The 21605-nt window shown below is 38.0% G+C and overlaps 1 protein-coding gene across 3 annotated transcripts in view; it reads left to right on the top strand.

Moving 5' to 3' along the window:
• Positions 1-21605, top strand: part of AP3B1 (adaptor related protein complex 3 subunit beta 1) — a 238513-nt gene that overhangs the window by 130486 nt on the left and 86422 nt on the right. For all 3 annotated transcript variants that reach the window (XM_074995451.1, XM_074995450.1, XM_074995452.1), the window contains 5 exons: positions 6168-6354; positions 7324-7454; positions 9775-9880; positions 12035-12179; positions 14912-15083. In XM_074995451.1, the coding sequence (XP_074851552.1) occupies positions 6168-6354; positions 7324-7454; positions 9775-9880; positions 12035-12179; positions 14912-15083 (741 nt within the window). The remainder of the gene's footprint in view (positions 1-6167; positions 6355-7323; positions 7455-9774; positions 9881-12034; positions 12180-14911; positions 15084-21605) is intronic.

Below are 21605 nucleotides of genomic sequence, written 5' to 3'. Positions count from 1 at the left end.
ACATAAAAACATCAGATTTTTTTTGAAAATTATTCCTATGTTGCTTGTACCATAATAACATAATGGCTTTAACAAATTTTCAGTCCACATTGCATTTGTCAGCAATATTTATTTTTCATTACTTTTTAAAACTCTGTGTAAAAATTAGATGCTCTTTTTTAAACTTAGGTGTTGTAGTTATAGAAACAGGTCCAAGAATCCAAAATGTTTTTACTCTTGTAGTGAGGCACTGTAATTTGAAATAAGGACAGTCTTGAATACACAAAAGACCTGGTAACTTTAGAAGATTATGCTGTTTCGAATGGGCTACTGTGTCATCCTTGTTACATCGATAAGTGGGGGGGCACCAGATTTTTGCTTCCTCTTTTGAATAATCCTACAGGTGTTCAGAGCTAACAAGTATGGGAAAAAAGTACAGTTGCAAACCGAGTCAGTCTGTAGTAGAGCCTCATAAATTGTGTTTGTCAGAGACTGACTGATCAGGTTTTTATCCATTTGTGACATAGGAGTTGGATTGCTTCCCGATTCGCTCTAATAAAAATTACCAGTCTTCTGCTCACAACACTAAAGGGAGGGAGCTTCAGCAAAGGACACCTTCTGTCTGCATGGGGAAAGGATGCTTATGTAAATCTTTCCGCCAGTGCTGCTCATACCAAAAGTCCTGGAGAAACAGAGCTTTAATAGTTCCAAATGGACAGTTCTCATTTTTGTTGCAGATAACCCAAGCAAATTTCACTGGCTGAATGGCTTCAGATAAGCACTCAATGCATAGCTCCATGCCAAACTGAGAGTCTTTGCTCTAGCATAGAACATAAGAGAGCTCCATAGATATGACGATTTCCAAAAGTGTAGCTGAAATCTTCCTGGTCTATGAGAAGCCATTTACAAGAAAGATTTCCAATTCCAAAACAGGCTTCCAGTGTTGTGCAAACAGTTTTACATGAACTTCTTTTCTTGTTTACATAAATAAATAAATAAGTGCTTGACAGTCTTTTTCACCTGCCTAAGTCCAACATAGACTTGCTACATCACTGGGTAATAAAACCACTCTTTTGGTCTATTACAAGTTAGCTGAAGCCAAGTCAATGTGTAATGTGTTTTGGGTGGTTGGTTTGTTTGTTTGTTTTTCCCAGGTTCAGGGGTGGGAACCAGTTTAATTGCGGACCTGTGACATTTTGTGACCGTGCATTTAAAAGCCCTCAGTGTTATGGGATACTAATGAGAGAGAGAGCTAAAACTTACAAAAGATCTTTTTGGCCCATTCATTATGTGAGAATTGAGATTCTTATGTGGCAATCATTGTCCTGACTGCAATGATGTCATTTCAAAATAAATAAAAACATTTATATGTGATTTTACAAAGATATATTGGTGCAATGAACTCCTAAATTGTTTTTTTTATTTTTATTTTTTGGAAGATGGTATTAGGAGTTCTACTGTAAGGAACCTGTTGCCCTGCCAGTGTTCTTCTCATGTCTGCATCTGAGACCTTTCTACGCATATTCAGTGTGAAAATATTTCTGTGGTTCTCTTTGTAGTAGTCTGAAGCCCTTAGAAAGTTTACTAATTTTTCATGTAGAAATACTCAAGATTCAAGATTTATTTTTATAAAAGCTTTTTTCAGTATTGTCCTTTTTCCTCTTGCTGTGGCCCTGAATTATCTGACTATTTGTAGTTACAGCCATTCTTCACTAGAAGGAATTTAAAGCTTCCACAAGATCACAGGATCCTGGGATTATGAGTGCTCTTGAGAATCTGTGATAAATCCTAACGGTGGTAAGAAGAGAGCCTCTTCTGAAATCCGCTAATCACACTCCCTTCTTGCATCACTGGGATTTATTACTGACTCTTAAGAATTCTCTAGAACAACCTTGGATCCAATTTTAAGAGCTCACTTGAGTGCTTAAGAAAAAAAATCATATATACTTTCTCAAGTATCATCTACATAATAAAGTTTTCTCTGAAACAAAGATGCCCTTTCAGCCCCTTCCTTCTAGCAGCAGTCATTCAGGGCTACTTTTCCTTATGACTTAGTGCAAATTTAATGCACTCAACTTCACAATGGCTCCTTCCTTATCTGTCTTCTCAAAAATGGACTTAGATAGTTCCCACGAATTTCCAGAAGCGTGCGTTGAATCAGCCTCCTCACAAGGGAATTTCACATCTGCGGTCAGCTGGAACAATTAATCTCTTCTGGGAAAAAACTCATGTGAAGCAGATATTGATGCAAAATAAGTGCTGAAACAGCAACAAACGCCTTTTCATTTCTTGCTTTGGACTTATAAAATCTGGTCATGGGTCTATTCAGTTTACTTACACCATTAGTCCAAGTATATGACAAGAAGGTTAGCTTGAAATGTCAGAAAATATTTTTTCTTGGAGAAGTCCATATGTATATAGATATAGAAAAGTTGGCATCACAAGAGAGTCCCTCAGCTATTCCTGTATATGTCATGGAGAAAACAGACTCCATTTCATCAAATACATCAGTAGACTTGAAGAGCAGGATTTCATTTTCAACCTGGAATCTATCAGTAATTTAGCAGCTACTAATGTATCAGAGATTGTTTCTGTATTTTTGGTGTGGCTTCCACTGAAAAGCAACAGAGATATTATAATTTGGTATACTCAATAATGTTATATTTTGTAATGAAGAGAACAACATTCTTGATAAAAGTAGACATGTCAAATTACTATGCGTGCAATTTTCTTTCTTTCCCTTCTTCTCCCCCTCCCCATTTTGGAGGAATCCTCCTGGATCTCCTTTTTGAGCCATAGGGAGAACAAGTTTGCATGCATTGTCTTCAACATGCTTGTATTGCTTGCAATTCTCCGTTGAGACAATGTAATCTCATGTTTTGGGGCTTCAGCTGATCACCTGTAGGGGTCAGGAAGGATTCTTCCTGAATGCACAGCAAACTGTGCACATTCTGTTTTGATCCTTCTTCTGGAGAAGGAAAACCAGGCAGGGTGAAACCAATGCTCAGAGGTGGCATAGAAAATCCTCTTTTTTTAGATGTCTTGCTTATGCTTAGAATCAAACTGATCACCAAATTTGGGTTCAGGAAGGAATTTCCCCTAAAGTCAGATTAGCAGGGACTAAATTTTTGTCCTGTTTTGCCGTGGAGAGGAAAGATAATCTCCTGGAATGATCCAGTTATATTCCACCTAATCAATTCCCTACGCCATGCGTTAGTCACCTCTTGGTCTTTTTTGTTCTTTGCTAGTGGCACATAAGTGAGGACTGGAATGCTTTAAACTAACTGAAGTAACTGAGCTCAGTATGTGGGTGCTTGGGTAAAGTATGGCCTGCAATGTACAGGAGGTCAGAGTAGGTGAGGGGTGGCTAAACTTACTGACCCTTGGAACCACATATGACAATCTTCAGAAGCTCAAGATCTGTGGCATACCTGCTTGGTCTTGGGGGTTCTGACCTGCAGGAAGTACCTGCTGGGGTTCGAGGCTTTGGTCCTGTTCCTGTCAGTGCTCTGAGATACCTCTCCCCAACAGGCACAAGTCCCTTCCCACCCACTCTGCTGCAAGGCAGAAGTCCCAAGCATGCCCCCACCCCTACACCCCCCCCAAGTCTGGCAGGTGAAGAATTGGGCAGAGGGGACTGTGCAACACATTTTAGTTGTCAAACAGCTGCATGCTTCTTGCAAGCCACAGTTGGGCCACCTCTGGGGTAGATGATCTAATAATCTCTTCTGGCATTATGGTCTATTAAAATCTACAAAACAAATATTTTCACCCAAGCTTGGTGGGGAAGGTATATTTCCTTTTATATGTGCTACTATGATATTTTGTTGGAAAAATGTCTGACATTTTCTCTTCTTATACTACAACTTAAAATTGCTGGGCCTCTTCATCTTGTTCCTCTGGGATAAATTGCCTGCTCAAATCCTTTTCATGTGTCCTACAACTATTCAATATTTTGGTTGTTGTCAAAACTAATATGTTTACATTAGTTGTAAATTTTTTGTTTTTATTATTCTCTTCCGCATATATTCAATATGTACATTTCAGTGAAATTTTCCACATTCAGTGCCTCACATGGTATCCGGAGCAAGTCATTGCTCTTGAAGGAAACGTGAAGATGCAAAGCATTCTTATCCATGGCTGTAATAATACAAATTATGCTTTCTATATTATGAATGCAGAACATACAGGATTTTAGGATTATGTAATTCTTTTTATGAATGGACAGATTCTGCTTGTAAATTGAACGAAAGCATACAGAATCAAATTCATCAGCACTGGTATAGGGAGGTGTAAAGTGCTGTCTCTTTGCCAGCAAGGACCTATGTGCCCCAGTGGCAAGCCACAATTAAAGGCTGTAATTGGCTCCATTCAGTTCTGTCAGAGTTTCTGGCAGTTTGAGAAGTGTGGATCTGTTTTTTTGTATTCTTTTTTAATTTACAGCCGTGAAGCCCGGAAGGATAGCAGGGACTGCTTAGGGGATAACCTAATTTAGTTAACCTTTTGGCATCTGAGAGCCCCCTTTCCAAAACTGTACATTTCATTTGACTGTATACCATAACCACTGCATGAGTCCAGATGATTATATTTTCTCTCTGATATAAGGTTAGAATGTTATTACTTTGTATATATCCTAATAAAAACATCAATTTTATAATGTGCAAAATTTTATGAAATAGAGTACTGTCCATTTTCCTGAGTTCGTACAATACCATGAGAGGGTAAGCCGTTTGATATAATCTCTGTTGCGTGCCCGATAGAACTGGAGAAGGGGAGGAAGGAAGAGCCCACTGATCAGAGAAACCACTGAGAACACTTTTTTCATCATTCGTAATTATATATGTAATTTTTCAAATCTTATGTTCACATCACAGAACACCTTTTAATGTATTTGTGTATCCCAGAACATTCTAGAAGAGAAATAAAGTTCTCTGATTTTATTACTGTATTTCCCTTTTACACCAATTAACCAAAACCAGTCAGAAAAACGTATGCATTCATGAAAAATCATATAGCCCTATTTTCAGTAATACCATGGAAATTGCTAAATTGCATTTATCTAGTAAATTTTACTTTACATTGACATTTTTAGACAGACTTCATTTAGTATCCATTTCTGTCTCACACTATTAATGCTCTTAAGTTGTTATATAATACAGCAGAAAATAAAGCTAAACGTGACAAAAATAAGCTAATGCAAGAGCTTATGCTTTTTAGTGTAAGAATTCCTTTTAGCAGATTTTCACTTTTTCTTTTAATGGCTAGAAATTGTATTTTGCAGCTCTGCATACAGTATTCGCTCTACACTGTATTCAGTAAATCTGATTTTTTTTTCAGAAGAACGTTCATGTGTTTCCTGTGTTTCCCTGGTTTATTAAAATTAAACTGAATTATTAAAATTACTCAATTCCTGTTAATATTCTCAGCCATTGAATTAGGAAATCTTATTATGCTGTAAAAAGCTGAGATAATATAAGTTGCTCCCTTACATAAATAAATAAATGACTGATATTACTGGAGGCTTTAAGCTTCAAGAAAAAAAATGGAAGAAGTCTTTTATCCTGGTTTTTAGAGGGCATCAGCAGCTTGCTTTTATGAAAAAGTAACAGCTAAATGCACTGCAAATAATTTGCAGTAATCCAGTTCAGTGATTCATGTGGCTGCTTTAATGGGTCATAATTCAGGGTAAAGTAACTGAGTGCAGTCAGAGTGCAGACACTGCTTATGCCAGGGACAGTATCTCTTCATAAAACACACCTCAGCAAAAGCAGTTTGCCAGCCCCCTAATACCCTCTGATGTTTTGATGTCCTGCATATTTTTCCGATTAAGTTTTGAGTGCCATGTTTTTAGTTGTATTTCCACATTCATTATCCTCACGTAGACCCTTCAGCGGGTTTGCCATATATGATTATTTTTTTAATGATGCCTTTCTTTCCACTTCAGCAGTTTAATAATCTAGCACATGGCTGCTTCTCAGTACTCAGCATTCACCTCCCCAGTACAGAAGAGGACATGTGGTTTGGCTTCAAAATTCCATTTGCAGCTTTAGAAATGCATATTCCCTATGGAACAACATTTGTTTGACATAACCATTCATTTTTATTACCTCTTTAAATATGTTTATCCAGAGTTATCAATAATCATAAATAACTTGTATTCTCTTCTTGTCCTGTTTTTTTTTCCACAGACAAAATTGCTTACCCAGTACATATTAAATCTCGGCAAGTATGATCAAAGCTACGACATCAGAGACCGTACAAGATTTATTAGGCAGCTTATTGTTCCGAACGAGAAGAGTGGAGCATTAAGCAAATATGCCAAAAAAATATTTCTGGCACAGAAACCTGCCCCACTGCTTGAGTCTCCTTTTAAAGGTATGACTGCCAAAATCTGCAGAACATTTATTGCATAAACAATGTGACAGCATATTCTATTTCTAATATGCCTAAAATTGTGTCACTGAGCAAATACAAATGAGAATGGTATGCAATTATTTAAAGTCATAATAGCATCTTGGTTTGTATGTTGAACACGTATCATATTTATCTGATAATCCTGAACATGCTGATCAATTTCTGTTCATGCTGGGTTTAAATTTGCTTTGGAAAAGAGAAAGTATATATCTCAAGAATAAACTTCTCTCTTGTTTAGGGAGATAGCTTTGCCATTCAGCAAGATGGTCCACCTTAATAGAATATTAGTATAACTCTTGTTAATGCATTATCCATATAAAACGTAATAAAAATTAATCTATTCAGATTATTTTTCAGATGTGTCAATTTCACTGATGCTTGTTTCCATAGGTATTTTTAAAAACCAAAACTACAGTATTATATTCTACTAAAGTTCCAGTCCCAATTAAAAATATAATTTTATTGTACAGTGTCTTTGACATTTTAATTTGTAGACAGTTATTTAATCCTGGATTTAAAGCTCTAAAAGCAGCTTCATTTAAAAAAAATAAAAATAAAACTATTAAAATTCTGGATGTGTTTGTGCCAAGACATGTATATGGATTGTTTAACTGTGCTGTCATTCTTAATATTCACAGTAAAGTAATTTTTAGAGAAGCTACATTTCAGAGCAACACCTCTAAACACACTGACTGATTAGCTTTTTTATTGACCATTATGGGGGAGATTATTGTAATCTATGGACTGAAATCAGTTTTTTGACCTATGAAGAGCTTCCTAGTTTATATTTATTCCATGACATTTGAAGTAATATAATGCCAATTACCTTTAGCCCTGATTAAAATTGCTCTTTGTGATACAGCATTCATGTTGTTTGTGTATTTTCCTCCTCCCTCTCTCCGCCCCCCCTCCCTTTTTTTTTTTTAATAGATAGGGATCGTTTCCAGCTTGGCACCTTATCTCATACTCTCAACACCAAAGCCACTGGTTACCTGGAGTTATCTGATTGGCCAGAGGTGGCACCTGACCCATCAGTACGAAATGTTGAAGTAATTGAGTTGGTATGCTGACTTTAAGAGTAAATTTATTTAGCATATTTGTATACATTTAAGATTAAAATAGTCTTTATATAGAAGATTTCCTTTCCTTTCAAATGGTTTTAAATTATTCTTTTGATTTGTGTAAGATGTAAATTGAATTCACTTATATGGCCTTCATCTGAAACAGGAGATTTCCAGATTTAAAATATTCTACATATAATATTGCTTTTCATGGAGGAAAAAAAATTAGATGCTGCCTCCACTGAGATGCAATTGTGTTTCCTCACGGTAGGCGTTCCTCTGCCGCATCTAACTCATGGATATTTTCTACTCACTTCCATGAGTTTTCTTCACCTTAATTTATTGCGTTTTTGTCAACTGTGCTGCAGCATTTTGATTTCATCTGACGCCCTGCAGGAGTTGGAGTTAAGAAAATTTCTGCCTGTTTAATACAACCTTTAATCCAATGTAACCTATACAGAAGAAAATTAAATGATATCATTATAAACAAGAGAAAGGAAAGGTCTCTGAGATGAACCACGAAAGTATCTTTTACAGCTCTTTCATAGCATAATGGGGATCGGGAAAGAAATAGTGGTATGCAAAATCTGCTCAGAAAACCTAAAATCCACAATTTATAACTTCTTGTCATCTTTTGGTGGTAGAGTCAATTATTGAATTAAAAAGCAGTCTTTCACTGTCATACTAATTTCATACTTAAATTATGAACTTAGTACAGGACTTAGTCTTTGTGTGTGTTTTTCATTTAGCATGATGGAGCCCTGATCCTTAATAAAGCCTCTAGGCACTACATGTATATATGATGTACGGGATTTTATTTTCAAAATCGCCTAGCTGTGTTAGGCTTCTAAAGTTCCATTCAGTGGGTCTTGTCTTTCTGAGTCATTTTAGGCTTTTTTGGAAGTCATGTGTGCATGAGTACCTGAGGTAAGCTAGACAGGCCTCAGAATGGAAAAGCTTCTCTAAAGAAATGTGATCTCTGTCCTAAGTAACTGCCAGGCTAAATTAACCATGAGACATTAAGACAGTCAAGGACAGTGAGGCAACCAAAAAGACAAGTTCCAAGTGCTAGTGCATATAGCATGTTGTGGTAAAGAGTTGAGATCTCTTCAGTAAATGGATGTTTTGTTTGCCTCCATTCCTGTAGAAAATGCAGCAAAAAATGGTCTTAAGAAGGGACTGTAATGAGGAGGGTCTGATGGCAAGCATCAGCTCAGGAAGGGCATTCCAGGAGTCAGGCATGGCCTTAAAGGTGTGAAGATAGTATTGAAGATGATAACGGTGTTTTCTTGCTGAGATATATCCACTTGTTTCTAATAGATAACTGCTCAGGGCTCTTGACACATGACAATCCTCCTTCAAGGGTATTGCCAGTGTATCCTTTGGAAGATTCCTTACTGACACCAGTTTTGCAGTCTGCTTAATACTACATATTGTTAAGCATAATCTGAAGGTGCCATTGGAGCCCAAATAAATGTTTGAAGTTTTTTCCTGAATACTAGTTAAGAGGTAGAATATTCAAACGCAGATTACTGTTTGAGGAGAAGAAATTAGCAGAAGTGCCTATGTTTGTATTGTGCTTTAATAAAGTCTGTGTTCCCTGTGTTCATGTTGTGCAATAACATCCCAACCCTATTACCATAGCCTCCTCTTCTCCAAATTTTAATGTGATTTCAAATCACTTCCACCACTTTGTAATTGACTTGAACCACATTACTTGCTTAGCTAACTACCAGGTGGTTTTTCATAGCTACAGCAATCCTCCGCAGGTCTACATTGCTCTAGTTCCCTTCCCTCTCCCATGGTATAGGTAACTTGGAGGAGGAGTGTGTCAAGTCTGTTGCGGTACCCTCAATGGCATGTTAAGGGACGTTGCAGCCTAGAACAAGATAAAACAGCCCTTGGTGTACATATGAAACTAGGGGCCCTGAAAGTGCTGTGTGTGTTTCTCATTTTTTATTCCCTCATGGCCTGTGGAAAACTGAGCTTATCTGGACCCAATGATCTAGCCTTCAACATTAAACTTTTCAGCTGTGAATTATGATTCCTCATGCTTTTTTCATTCAAGCCCTACTCCAGACCTCCATTATGTGGACACCCCACCTTTATTGCTATGCACAAAACTTGATTTAGTACTCCTGGTTTTATCATAATACAGTCTATGATAGTTTCCTGTTTGGAGGCAATCTGAGATTTCATTGGCTCTCTTTGCCACATTATCTCTCTCTTTTTCTACATAATTGAAGAGAGGAGTAAATTATTGTACTAAATATTTTCAATTTAAGATTACATATGCAGAAACATTTTCATTCACTTACAGGGAAAAGAATGGTCTGCAAACTTGGGAAAGGCAAAGAAAGAGAAGCCTACAGAAAAGTTTTATTCTTCCTCAGAGGGGGAGGAATCAGCTAGCACTACGGACACTGGTACGTACACGGGTACAGATTGCAAGCTTATCTGATGTGTCATATTCCATCAAAATATGGTACTATTAGACCTGGAGCAGTTAAAAACCATCAGTGTTAATGTACAAATGGGGAAATAATGGTTAACTGGAAAAACCTAACTTCCTTGAAGCTCTGCGATAAGTACTAATTGTATGGCTGATGTCATCTGTAAGTATGTAAATTAAATGAGTTTAATAGACTTTACTTTGCTTCTTACTTAAAATACAAGGGAAGACGTTATACTTATCAAACGTGACTGATCTTGAGAGATTCTGCAACTCATTGAAGTCAAATGTGCATACTGCTTAAGAATAAAAAGGTCTTCAGGATAGTCGCAGGAGTTGCAGATGTTTATCATCTCCTAGGATTGGATTGTAGGTGTTTTAAGTTGCTCTTGCTGAGGTATCTGCTTTAACCACATGCAGTGGCATGTTAATATCCTGAAATGCTATGGTGCAGTGATACTCAGTCTGAGGCTCAAGAACCACAAGTGGCTCTTTAACATGTTTCTTGCAGCTTTTTGCAGCATGTGATTTAATTATTAACCAATCCATTTTATTAAACAATCTTGATGCTTTTAGTTTATTAACCAATTGTAGTTGATAAAATAATAGAACTTGGTCACTTATTTTGCCGTGAGAATTATATAAAAGTAAATATTCCCCTGTCAAGCTTTTAAAATATGAATATATAATACCGTACTAAATGAAACAATGAATTCATACTGTGGTTCTTTTTGGTAATGATTATCACTAATTTGGATCCTGAATCACCAAGGAATGAGTATCACAACCTATTTGACTGCATTTTCTATTAATGGAGATATGATTGCATTATACTCACTATATAGTACCAAACTTTCTATTTATTGAGTCATTGCAACAATAATAGGGGGAAGAATGACAAATAACTGTCATCAGATGTGTTGGGGGAAATAAGCTGAAGTAAGGACCCTTGTGTCCAGATAGTCCAGTATTCTAAGGGTAGTTAAAGTCACAGAAGCAGCTGCCCCCTCTCCACTGCATCTGAATATAGTTCAGACAGAGTGGGAAACCAGGGTCTCAGTGCTTAGCATTTGAGAATCAGAATTATCACGTGTGTATGTAAGGTTAAAATGTATGGGAAAGATATTTTCATAGCTGAATTTGGAATTCGCCCTGAAATATGAGTAGTGTAGAATTATCTAGGATGCCAAGTGGAATGACACTAAAGATGTATGCATTAGGAGTGTTTTTCAACTATAAGACTAGTTAGGGAATGAATAATTTATTTAAGTAGGTAATTAAATCATCAGCTTGGGTGTTCAAGATTGGATTAGATAAAATACTTAGACATTTAGGGTAGTCCTACATTAGAGCAAAGGCTTTGACAGAGGATTCAGAAAGTCATTCTTTACTCCTTGGTTATGTCTACACTCCAGAGATCTGTTGACAGAAGTTATTGTCAGCAGATATCTTCCAACAAAACTTCTGTTGACAGATTGATTGCGGCCACGCACAAAAGCAGATTACTCTGTCAATCTGCTCTGTCGACAGAAAGCAGCCGGACTGCCTGGCCACTCTTTCAGCAGAACAGCCAACCGGAAGCTGCCTGTTGACCCCAAAGCCCTGTCTGTTGACAGATGGCCTCCCCAGAATTCCACATGCTTGCTTGCCTTTTTTGACAGATTCTGTTGAGAAAGGCATTCTGCCTCATGAGGGAAAGGCAGAAGGCTGTTGACAAAAGTGCTGAGTTCCGTCAACCATATGTGGACAGAATGCATTTTTAGTGTGGACGTTCTGCGAGTTTTGTTGACAAAACTCTCTAGTGTAGATGTAGCCATAGTGTTTACAAGTAATTTTTTTTCCACCAAAGTATATTGGTAAGGATCTTGCTGCAAGTTGTCAATTTAAGTGCCTATAGGTGCAGTACTGCATGTTACAGAGAACAGCCTTTTAAAATAGCAAATCTTACATGTTAGGGATAAAGAATATAAAAGTAAACTGCTTGGACTTTGGGTAAATATAAAATGAATCAAGAGAGCAAAATGGTAGTTTCTTATTGTAGCTGTATGTGCATTTGCGTTCACCTGTGTACTAAACGTATATAACAATATTTATAAAAATGTAAGATGCAGTGTATTTGTCTTTTTAGAGAGTGAATCTACGAGTGAAAGTGAAAATGAGAAGGAAGAAGGCAGCAGCATGGGGAATAGTGAGAGTTCTTCAAGCAAAGAAGTAAGTGACAGTGAGAGTAAAGAAGGAACAGCAAAGAAAAAGCTCAAAACTTCTGAGAAAAGGTAAATAAGTTGTGTGATTTTTTTTAATCCTTTAAAAAGCATTCCAGGATGCTGTAGCTGTAAACAGACTTAATTAGGCTACTTCCTTGTCTCAGAGGAAATCTTTGAAAATGGTAGCTTAAAATAGCAATAGATGCCAATGCATTTTGAGTTACATTTCTTTTTTCAGTATATTTTAAATGTATGTGTTTCATATTTTCATTAATTGAACTCTTCTTGAGCTAAATTATCATACCTCACCAGCAAAATCGTGGTTTGTTTTTTTTTTTTAATCAATATAACCTTGAGAAGCTGAACAAGGGATCAGGCAATTGTGTGAAACACTTAAATACCTTTTTCAGCAATGTTGCCAAAGGCTAAAATTAAATCCTTCTATACTTTGCCATTATGTAACTAAGGCAATTGATTGTGCTAAATAATGTTATATTAGAAAGATTATGATCCAAATAGTGGAGGCAAGGGCTGTGAAGGGAGACGGTCATAAGATATTAAAGTGTTAGCACTTTTTAAGATGGTCTATTATTAACGGCATTATCGTGTATTAAAGTATCATTAAATTTTTTTGAGTAATTGGGGCTAATACCTTGGATTGTCTGAATCTGTTCCTTCCACGGCTGTCAGCAAGTGGCCTCTGCAGACATGATCGCCCTTTACTCTGTAGCCTGCTGCCAGCTCACTTGATGAGTTTGCAGCTCAGCTCAGTCGTGGCTGACAGCGCTGATTGGGGCACAGTACGCACTCTGCTCCTTTTATTACAGACAGTAATTAAAGCAGCTCGCCCTGCCACTTCCATAACAAACACAGCATAATGCCCTAATTATGACTTTATTAATTTAAGTCAGGATTTAATGATTTTAAAAGTGATTTATATTGTTTTTCCTGTTCAGAACAAATGAAATCTGTAGGTTAAATTAATACAGGCTTTTCATCATTGCAAAGTTAAAAAGCTAGTTACCAGTAAATTCTTTTCATTAGATTAACATCTGAAATTCTAAGTAGTAAGGTAAACAATGATTACCCATCAAAATAGAGTGATGCATAATAAAATAATACTTTCATCTTGAAAATCTTAAAGCTTGAAGCAGTGTACTCAAAACAAATTACTTTACTTACTGCAGTAAAAGAATATCTACCTCACAGTGCAAAAGAATATCTGCCTCTTTTTAATGCAAATATTGCTGTTCAAATTCCATATTAGCAACTTCTGAGGAAACACAGGAGGGTTTGGTTGGCACCAGTTTTGGTTGGAATGAACAGCTAAGTTCAAACAAACAAATTGTGACTTATTTCAGTGACCTCATAGATAAATGTTTGTAGAAGGTTATTGCATATGCAATTTATTCCTGGTGTTACTTCAAATGCCTCCTAAGTCTTTTACGTTGGTTTTGAAAAACAAATATGCTATCGTAACAGTTGCTTTCTACGTGAGGTTGTAACACTATTGTTCATTTTTAGATTCAGGGCATAGGAAAGATGCTGCCTTAAGCAGCACTACTTTCCTTTGATTCTAAATGTATAATTTTTAGAGGTCAAATAAACATACCTGTGTTATAAAGTGTTACCATATCTCCATATTTAATAAGTGGGAATCCTGTTTGTTTCAGAGCATTCAGTTTTAAGACATACTGATTTTTCCCTTAACTCTTTTTGTCTCCTTAGATACTTTTCAAGATTGTTTTCTCCCTTTAAAATATTGAGCATTTTGTGTAACACTAGTATCACATAGCACATACCTTGATTTCTGTCAAAGGCTTAGCAAAAGTGTGACATTTATTTAGAAACCAAAGCTTCCATTAGAAATTGAGACTGTACAGTTTTGCTAATATAGGAAAGGTTCTTTTATTATAGGCATATTTAGGGCAACATGCTTTTTGTGTGTGTTGGTTACTAGCCACTGGCTGAGGGGGGGAATATAGAAAAAAGGCAAAGTAGATTAGTGATTTGAAATTATACTCCTTTTAACTCCCTTCCACTGCATTATTGAAGAGTAATGGACAAAAGCAATATGGGACTTATTCTATCAGCCTTGCTTTTATTGAATGGTATCTTACCCGGGGAAATATTCCACTGTCGTTCCTGGGCTATTTCAATAAAGTACTACTCAGCATGGGCAAAGTTGTGAAAATGTGGTATACTAGTAGTATTGCAGGTGGTGGTATGTTGAATAAGTCCAATATGGGAATGGTTTTTTACAGCTATGTTCCTCTTTCTAGTTAATTTAATTTAGAGGCAAGAATGCTTTAACATCCATCCAGATTCCTTTAATCAAAGCTTACCTTGTCTGAAAGCTTCTCACTGTAACGCAATAGGCATTTTGCTAGAAAATGCCATAAATTTAGTACACCTAGACTTCAATTATTCCCTTAATAGTTATTGATGACTTTGTTTGTACGGGTGTTTTATGACCTTTCTGTTTTATTCTTTTTGAAGTATATGTGATTATGTAATTGATGGGTTTGGATAATGTGAGAGAGTTTATTTAGAGATGCTCAACACCGTCTGTATTATTTTGTGGATATGTCTTTCTCTTTGTGCCAACTTCACCATATTTCAGTTGTAATGAGGACTTGGTGGATCCAGCCTCATTTATGAAAGGTTTGGAGTGCCGGAATGTAGAATATTTTCTGAGTGTTTGTTTCTGTGTTGTTGGGTTTTTTCTACAGCCAGCTGTTGTTCAGTGTTGCTTGTCTTTTAAAAATGAATAAAAGGAACCTGTTCTTTTGTACATGTAGTGACTCGGATGATGCAGAGAAGACATCAAAGATGCTTTCCAAGAAAAGGAGAAGTTCTGGTTCCTCTGACTCAGAATCTAGTTCAACAGAGGAAAGTTCAACAGATTCTGAATCAGAATCTGACTCCGAAAGTGATTCTGAGTCTAGAAAGCCTAAAAATGCTATTGCTAAGGTAAAATTTACATTATTATATATGAAGCTGTGCCCAGTCATTCATGTGTGTCTATTTCTGTTCTTCATGGGTTCTAACATGTAGAAAATCTGAGATTATACAGTGTGGTAAAAATACCTTTTCTTTATCCAGATTAAAACTATTTGTATATCTAACCAACATGAAAATACTGTGAACTTGGTAGAATCTTGTATGTGTTCCTGAGGCAGAGTTCAGTCTGTTACACCAGTGTAAATCTGGTGTAACTTTGAGTTCAGTGCAGTTATTTCAGTTTTGCAGCTGAATTCAGATCTCAGCCACTTTTCAGCTATTGAAGGCTTCTTATGCAAATAAATTTAGGGCCAGATCTTCAAACATGCATGTAGAAAGGTCAAAGGAACAATTGCACACCCCTGTGTATGTTCACACATACTCTTAGTTATTTTTAGTCAAGGTTTGCATGCACATACCTAAGCATATTGTGTATTTGAAAAGTGGAGCATTTGTCTCCACCATGTATTAAAGTGCATTAGAGAAGTGTGATTTGTAGAGCATTCTAACATGCTGCTTTCTTAGGGTATGTCTGGACAGCTTGCAGTAGTGAGCTTCCCAGCCCAGACAGACTTGGAGTACTCGGGTTTACATTAGCTGTGTAATTAGTGCTCTGAAGTTGTGGCTCATTCAGGCCCTCACACCCACTTTCATTCCAGGAATTTGGACTACAATCTGCAGTCAAATCTGCAACTTCTGAGAATTTTATAGTGTGGTTAGAATATGGTTTATTTCATGGAAATGAGAGTATATAAGGCGTTGTCACTTCAGAAGTGGGGACGACTCTCAAATTCCATGCGATCTCTCATAAGATGCATAAAGTTCTAACCTCTCAAATATGGCTTTTAAGTTGGGCTCTGAGAAGAATGTCAAGGTTCAAATATAGCACCATGTCACTCAGCAGAGCTGTTGTCTGGATATGCTGTATCATTGGGCGGGGGTGCGGGGTGGGAGATGTTACGCTATTTTACTCAAGTTGATGTTGTATGTCTGAAATAGCCATGCATGTGTGCTGGATACTGTTTCTTGTTGCATATTCCAACAGAAATGTTGGAAGACAGTAACTGCATAACTATAAAGGAGGGCACTGGTCAGCTTGCAGAACATTATTATGGCAGTGCATGAGAAAGAAAGAATCTAGTTTAGTTTTTAGATTTTGTCTCGGTTTTTAGGCCTGGAAATTGGGAACCTATCTTTTTTACTTTTAACCTGATCAAAATCTTGTATGCAAATCAATGTGGACATAATAAATGCAAAACCCAGGCTGAACCTTGTGGGAAGGCAGAATAGTGAAAAATTGTGTGGGAGAGTTTCCTGGTTTCACCTAAAATGTTTTGTTCATTTCCATTAGGGTGACCAGGTGTTTGGTTTTTGACCAGAACATCTGGTCAAAAAGAGATTTTGGTGGCTTCAGTCACCACTGCTGACTGGACTGTTGACTGTTCTCGATGTATGGGTCACAGGAAGCAGTCTGCGTGTTACCTCTCCAGCTCCCTACATGCAGGGAAAGCAGGGGGCACCCTATCCCAAGAACCATCCCCTGGAACTTCCATTGGCCAGGAACAGTGGCCAGTGGGCGCCACATGGGTGGTGCCTGTGGATAGGATGGCATGCACAGCCACCTGTCCACACCCCCACTTAGGAGCTGGAGGGGGTATATAATGTTTCTTTCTGGAGCTGCTTGATGTAAGCATTGCCCAGTCTGTACTCCTGACCCTTGACTCCTGACTCCAGTCCCCCAAATCCCTCAGTCCAAGCCCAGAGCACCATCCTGCGCCCTAAACCCTTCATGTGCCTTTGGTATGCAGCTTCCTCTTATCCTAACTTAAAACAAGGTAATGGTTTAGTTGTGTCATGAAAATGGGAAGTTCCTGGAATGGGTTTGTTTTCCATAACGTGGAAAGGGAGGGGTCTGATAGAGGGGTGGTCATGTTCTTGGGAGCAGCAAGCACAGTGGACAATTATGCTGCTGTGCAGCCGCAGGAGGGCAGCTGCACCAGGAAGAGAGTGGCCGGTTGGGGCCACGACTCATCATGTTGCTGGCAGCCACTGGTAAGTGGCTCCCCTGTCCCAAACCTCTTCATCCTTGGCTGCAGCACTGGGTGGGACAGGGGTGCCACACTGGAGAGTGCTCCCCTGCTCCACCACAGCCATCCCAGGAGGACATCTGCAGAAGATGCTAACTGGGCCAGCACCACCACCCCACACATCTCCTAGAGGAGCACTGTCGGGGCCAAGCAGTGCAGCCTCACCCTTCTCAGGAAGACCAGGGTTGGGGGGGCAGGTGTAGCACTGCCCTTGCTGGCAATCTGCCCCAGTGAGCTGAACCTTGTGGGAAGGGAATTCCCTGGCTTAAGCCCTCCACTACCTGCCCTGCATCCTGCATCCCCAGTCACAGCCCTGAGCCCACCACACATCCCACCCTCTGCCTTGACTCCCGCTCTCTGCCCCAACACATGTATCCCTCCATACCCACTGTACCCTACTCTGAAGGGCCTGAGCTGTGCCAGATAATGCTTCTAGTGATCTAATATTTTCCTATAGGGGAGCTACTAGATCCCCTGTATTTAGGTTACCTATGATTTTCCATTATATAAAAGGTTCTTTGAGAAGCCCTTGCATCTCTGTTACATGCAGCAAACTGTTGATGTTAGGCAGTGGGAACAACCTTGAGCTACAAAAGTTCCTTTTCTTTGTTCTAAGAAATTCAGTTTGGCTTTTGCTAAAAATGCCATTTCCTAACTCTGACTTGCAAGTCATGGGAAAAATCTTGGCAATATACCAAAATATAATTAAACGCATGGATACCCAGTGTTGGGTTCTTGCTGCCGCAACAGAGCATATTCTAGGCTGAGAATACCTGAAAGCTGCCACGACCCTGTGGAGTAAGAGGGAAGAAGCTCGACGCAAAGTTATGAAGCCCCTGAGCAAAGCTTTTAGTGATTCAGAGGCCACAGCTGAGGCCCTCATAGGGCTCCTTTTTTGGATACTGACCATTAAGTGGTGAGCTATTCCATTGAATAGTTACAAATTTCTGCATGTTATGTTAGTGCATGGCCACTCTGTTAAAATAATAGTAAATTATCATTTTGTGTATCATTTCTCCCCATCATAAAATCCACTTCTCCCCATCACCCAGAAATTTGTTATTACAGGTTCAACCTCTCTCATCTGGCATCCTCAGGACCTGACTGGTGCTGGATGAGAGAATTTGCTGGAAGATGGGAGGTCAGTGTTTTCTAGTATGTTACCAATCACTTTCACTACTTTTTGGGCTCTCAGAAGACGTTTAGGGTAAATTACAGCTAAATAACAGCACAGAACACTGAGAGCCAGGAGTGGTAGTTGGAAACAAACTTTATGGAACCGCAGGAAACCTGACCACAGCCGTGATAAGTGGTCATCCAGCTAACTAAAATCATGCCCAATTATGTAATTTGCTGGACATGAGAGTTCTGGATTAGAGAGGTTCAACCTGTAGTAGCTTTTGTTGTTATATCTTTACTGAGAGCATTTTATTTTTTTTAACAAAAATAATGATTTTCCATAAATATTCTTTTAAAAAGAATTTCCAACTGAGGGGTGTTTTCTGGTATCCAGATGTGCAGTTTATGGAAGAATCATGCCACGCAGCGTATACAACCATATCTTTATTTCTTGCTTGTCATACCATTCTTATGACTATATGGCTAAACAGATATATAGCACTAGTTGTACCCATCCTTGAAAAATCCAAGTTCCTGAAGATGGCTATAGATATGTGTTTAAGGCAGCATATAGAGTACAGACACTGTATGCCCAACTAGCAAGGTATCTGTGTAGATGGTAAGGCACTTAGTAGAGTCTGACCATATATACTTTGTATGAGTACCCTCTGCACCTAAGCAATGCCTCTCCTCTGCATGGCTATTTATAGTGTCCTGCTGCCAGAGCTTTTTCTGCTGCAGTGGAAGGCTGTAGGGGACGAGGAGTGGGGGTGGGGAGGAAATGGGAAAGGTTCCGGTAGCCAAAGCTATATGCTGCTATGTATATCATATTCCTACAGTGGGTGGCTGAGGCTGCGTGGCCTGCAGGATGTCAGATCAGGCAGTGGCCCCTGCTGACCTTGTAGTCTGCGTGTGCTACACATACCCTACATGCCACTGCATATGTAGATGAAGTCTTCGAGCCATAAAGGAGATGCCAACATTCTTATGAAATGGTAAATGAGAATTAAACGTTGTTGTTTGTGCCACAGCTGACAGTCTACAATGGATTTACATCAGAATGTCAACTTTAGAGGAAAAACTTACTTTTTTCTTCCCCCCTCCCCCCAATAAAAAAGCTAAGATGAAACATGAAAGTACAGTTTATATATTATGTGAATTAATTACTGTCATTTATTGCACACACATAATTTTCATGTACTTTCCTGGAAGTTCTTAGTATGCAGGGCACTCCTGATTGGGCTGTTGTGATTTATGTCATACAAAACAAGAGGCTTTATAAACAAAGTAAATTGTCCTTGTCCTACACGGGCCCCATATAAAGTTTTAAAACATCTCTTCTTTGCTGACCATGGTTATTTGCTTCAGCAGATCTGCACAAGGCTGTTGTGTTTCTATTTTTGCATTTTTGTTTGTTTACAAAGGTCTCCAGCTATATTATCTGACCAATGTGGTCTGATGCTTTCTTCTAGAGTCCCACTGAAGCCCTGCGATAAGATTTGGACCAGATTGTGGGTCCAAAGATTATACTTAACTGTGGGGTTTTTAATGTTGGATTCTTTATTAGGGTCAGCCAGCGTGCGCATGTACACATGCACACAGCCACAAAAATATATAATTAAAGTCTATTAAATACAAGTTGAACCTCTCTAGTTCAGCACACTCTTGTTCAGCAACATCCATAAGCTGGTATGATTTTCATTAGCCAGACAACTACTTATGGGTGTGGCCAAGTTTCCTGTGATCCCATAAAGTTTTGTTTACAGCCACCAGTCCTGGCTCTCAGTGTTCTCTAATGTTGTTTATCTGTAATTCACTCCATAAATGTCCGGCAAATACTCTTATTCAACACTGGTCAGATCCCCAGGCTGCTGGCCTAAAGATGTTCAAACTGTATCGTGTTAACTCATTAGTATATCATTTTTATTGTGAATTTTAAACATTTTCAACTCTCAAACATTGCAGGAAAGAGGTCTTGTAGAGAAGATAGCTATGATTTGGAAGAAATATTTCCTACAGTGGAGAGTGGTACAAGAGATAATTACCTTAACTTTCACTTTTATGGCAGTTTACAGAAAATCTGTGTAGGCTGAAGTATTCATATTTTATATGAACTCTGTAAATCTCACGTTTGTCTCCTGTGTCAGTAATATGTGGTTTTGGCTCTTTCTGTGAAATGATATATTGTGTCAAAATCACAGTTTTATGAAGTTATTCAGGTTATTAAAAGAGGGCCATCTTGTGTTGTGTAAACAGTGGTAGACTGGAAAGCCCCTCGTGAACAGGGAAGAATTTTTTAAATTTTAAAACAAAATCCCAGTTGGAGATCATTGTTTTTGTTAATTGTTTAGTTGTTCAATCCTTACAATTTCTATATGAGTTTGATCCAGTGTATGCAGAAGCATAAGATTCTTCATTTTCCTTCTATAATTCCAATTGAAAATATTTCATGTAAATATTTTGCTTTATAAAGCAAGAAATTGACGTTGACTATGTTACGTTTCCAAGTTCACGACATGTCTAGTGAACTTTACATTTTGTTAATCCTTTTTCTTTAGTTTGTTTTCCATTTGTTGTTCCTTTGCATGGACTTGGACCGACACCTTCTTTAGCACCAGTAAAATGAAAATTGGAATATAGGTTGCTTTTTGTGCAAATATTGTGCATCTGCATCTAGGTAGATTTTCATCTGTGAAACTTAACATGAAAAATGGCCCAAAGCTACTTCTGCTGCTTGTAATATTTTTAATGTTTTCAAATTTCACTCTTTAAAAATTTAAATTTGGAAAAATTTGTTTTATTTTGTTTAGCTGAACTATAGTGAATAGAGAATTCACTTTCTTTTCCTGCTGTTTTGTATTTCATCTTCCAGTAGGGACACTCTGAGTTCAGATACATAATCAAATATTGTAGAAATAAAATGCATATTTGAGGATAATGCACAGTTTTAGGAATCTCTGTATTGGGATTTTAAAATCAACTGATATCTGACTCCTTACACAAACCTAATACAGTCACTCTGCTTTCTAAAACCTGAGCCACTATTTAAAAAAAATACACAAAAACAAATTGTCTGTCTTTCTGCCTGATCTCTTTTCAGGAGCTAACACAATGGGAACAGTGGGTGATCTGTCAATGTGTTTGGTTTGTCAATGATGGTTTTATATAAATATTGGGAGGCTAAGAAATAAAATTCACACAGTAAAATATGATTTCATTTGCCTTTTCTCTGCAGCTCCATGGCTCATGCTGTGGTGTGAAATTCTCATTTTACACACTTTGCAGG

Source organism: Carettochelys insculpta, chromosome 5 (genome assembly GCF_033958435.1).
Source record: "Carettochelys insculpta isolate YL-2023 chromosome 5, ASM3395843v1, whole genome shotgun sequence".
Classification (NCBI taxonomy): Eukaryota; Metazoa; Chordata; order Testudines; family Carettochelyidae; genus Carettochelys; species Carettochelys insculpta.
This window is presented reverse-complemented; position numbering and strand designations above follow the sequence as displayed.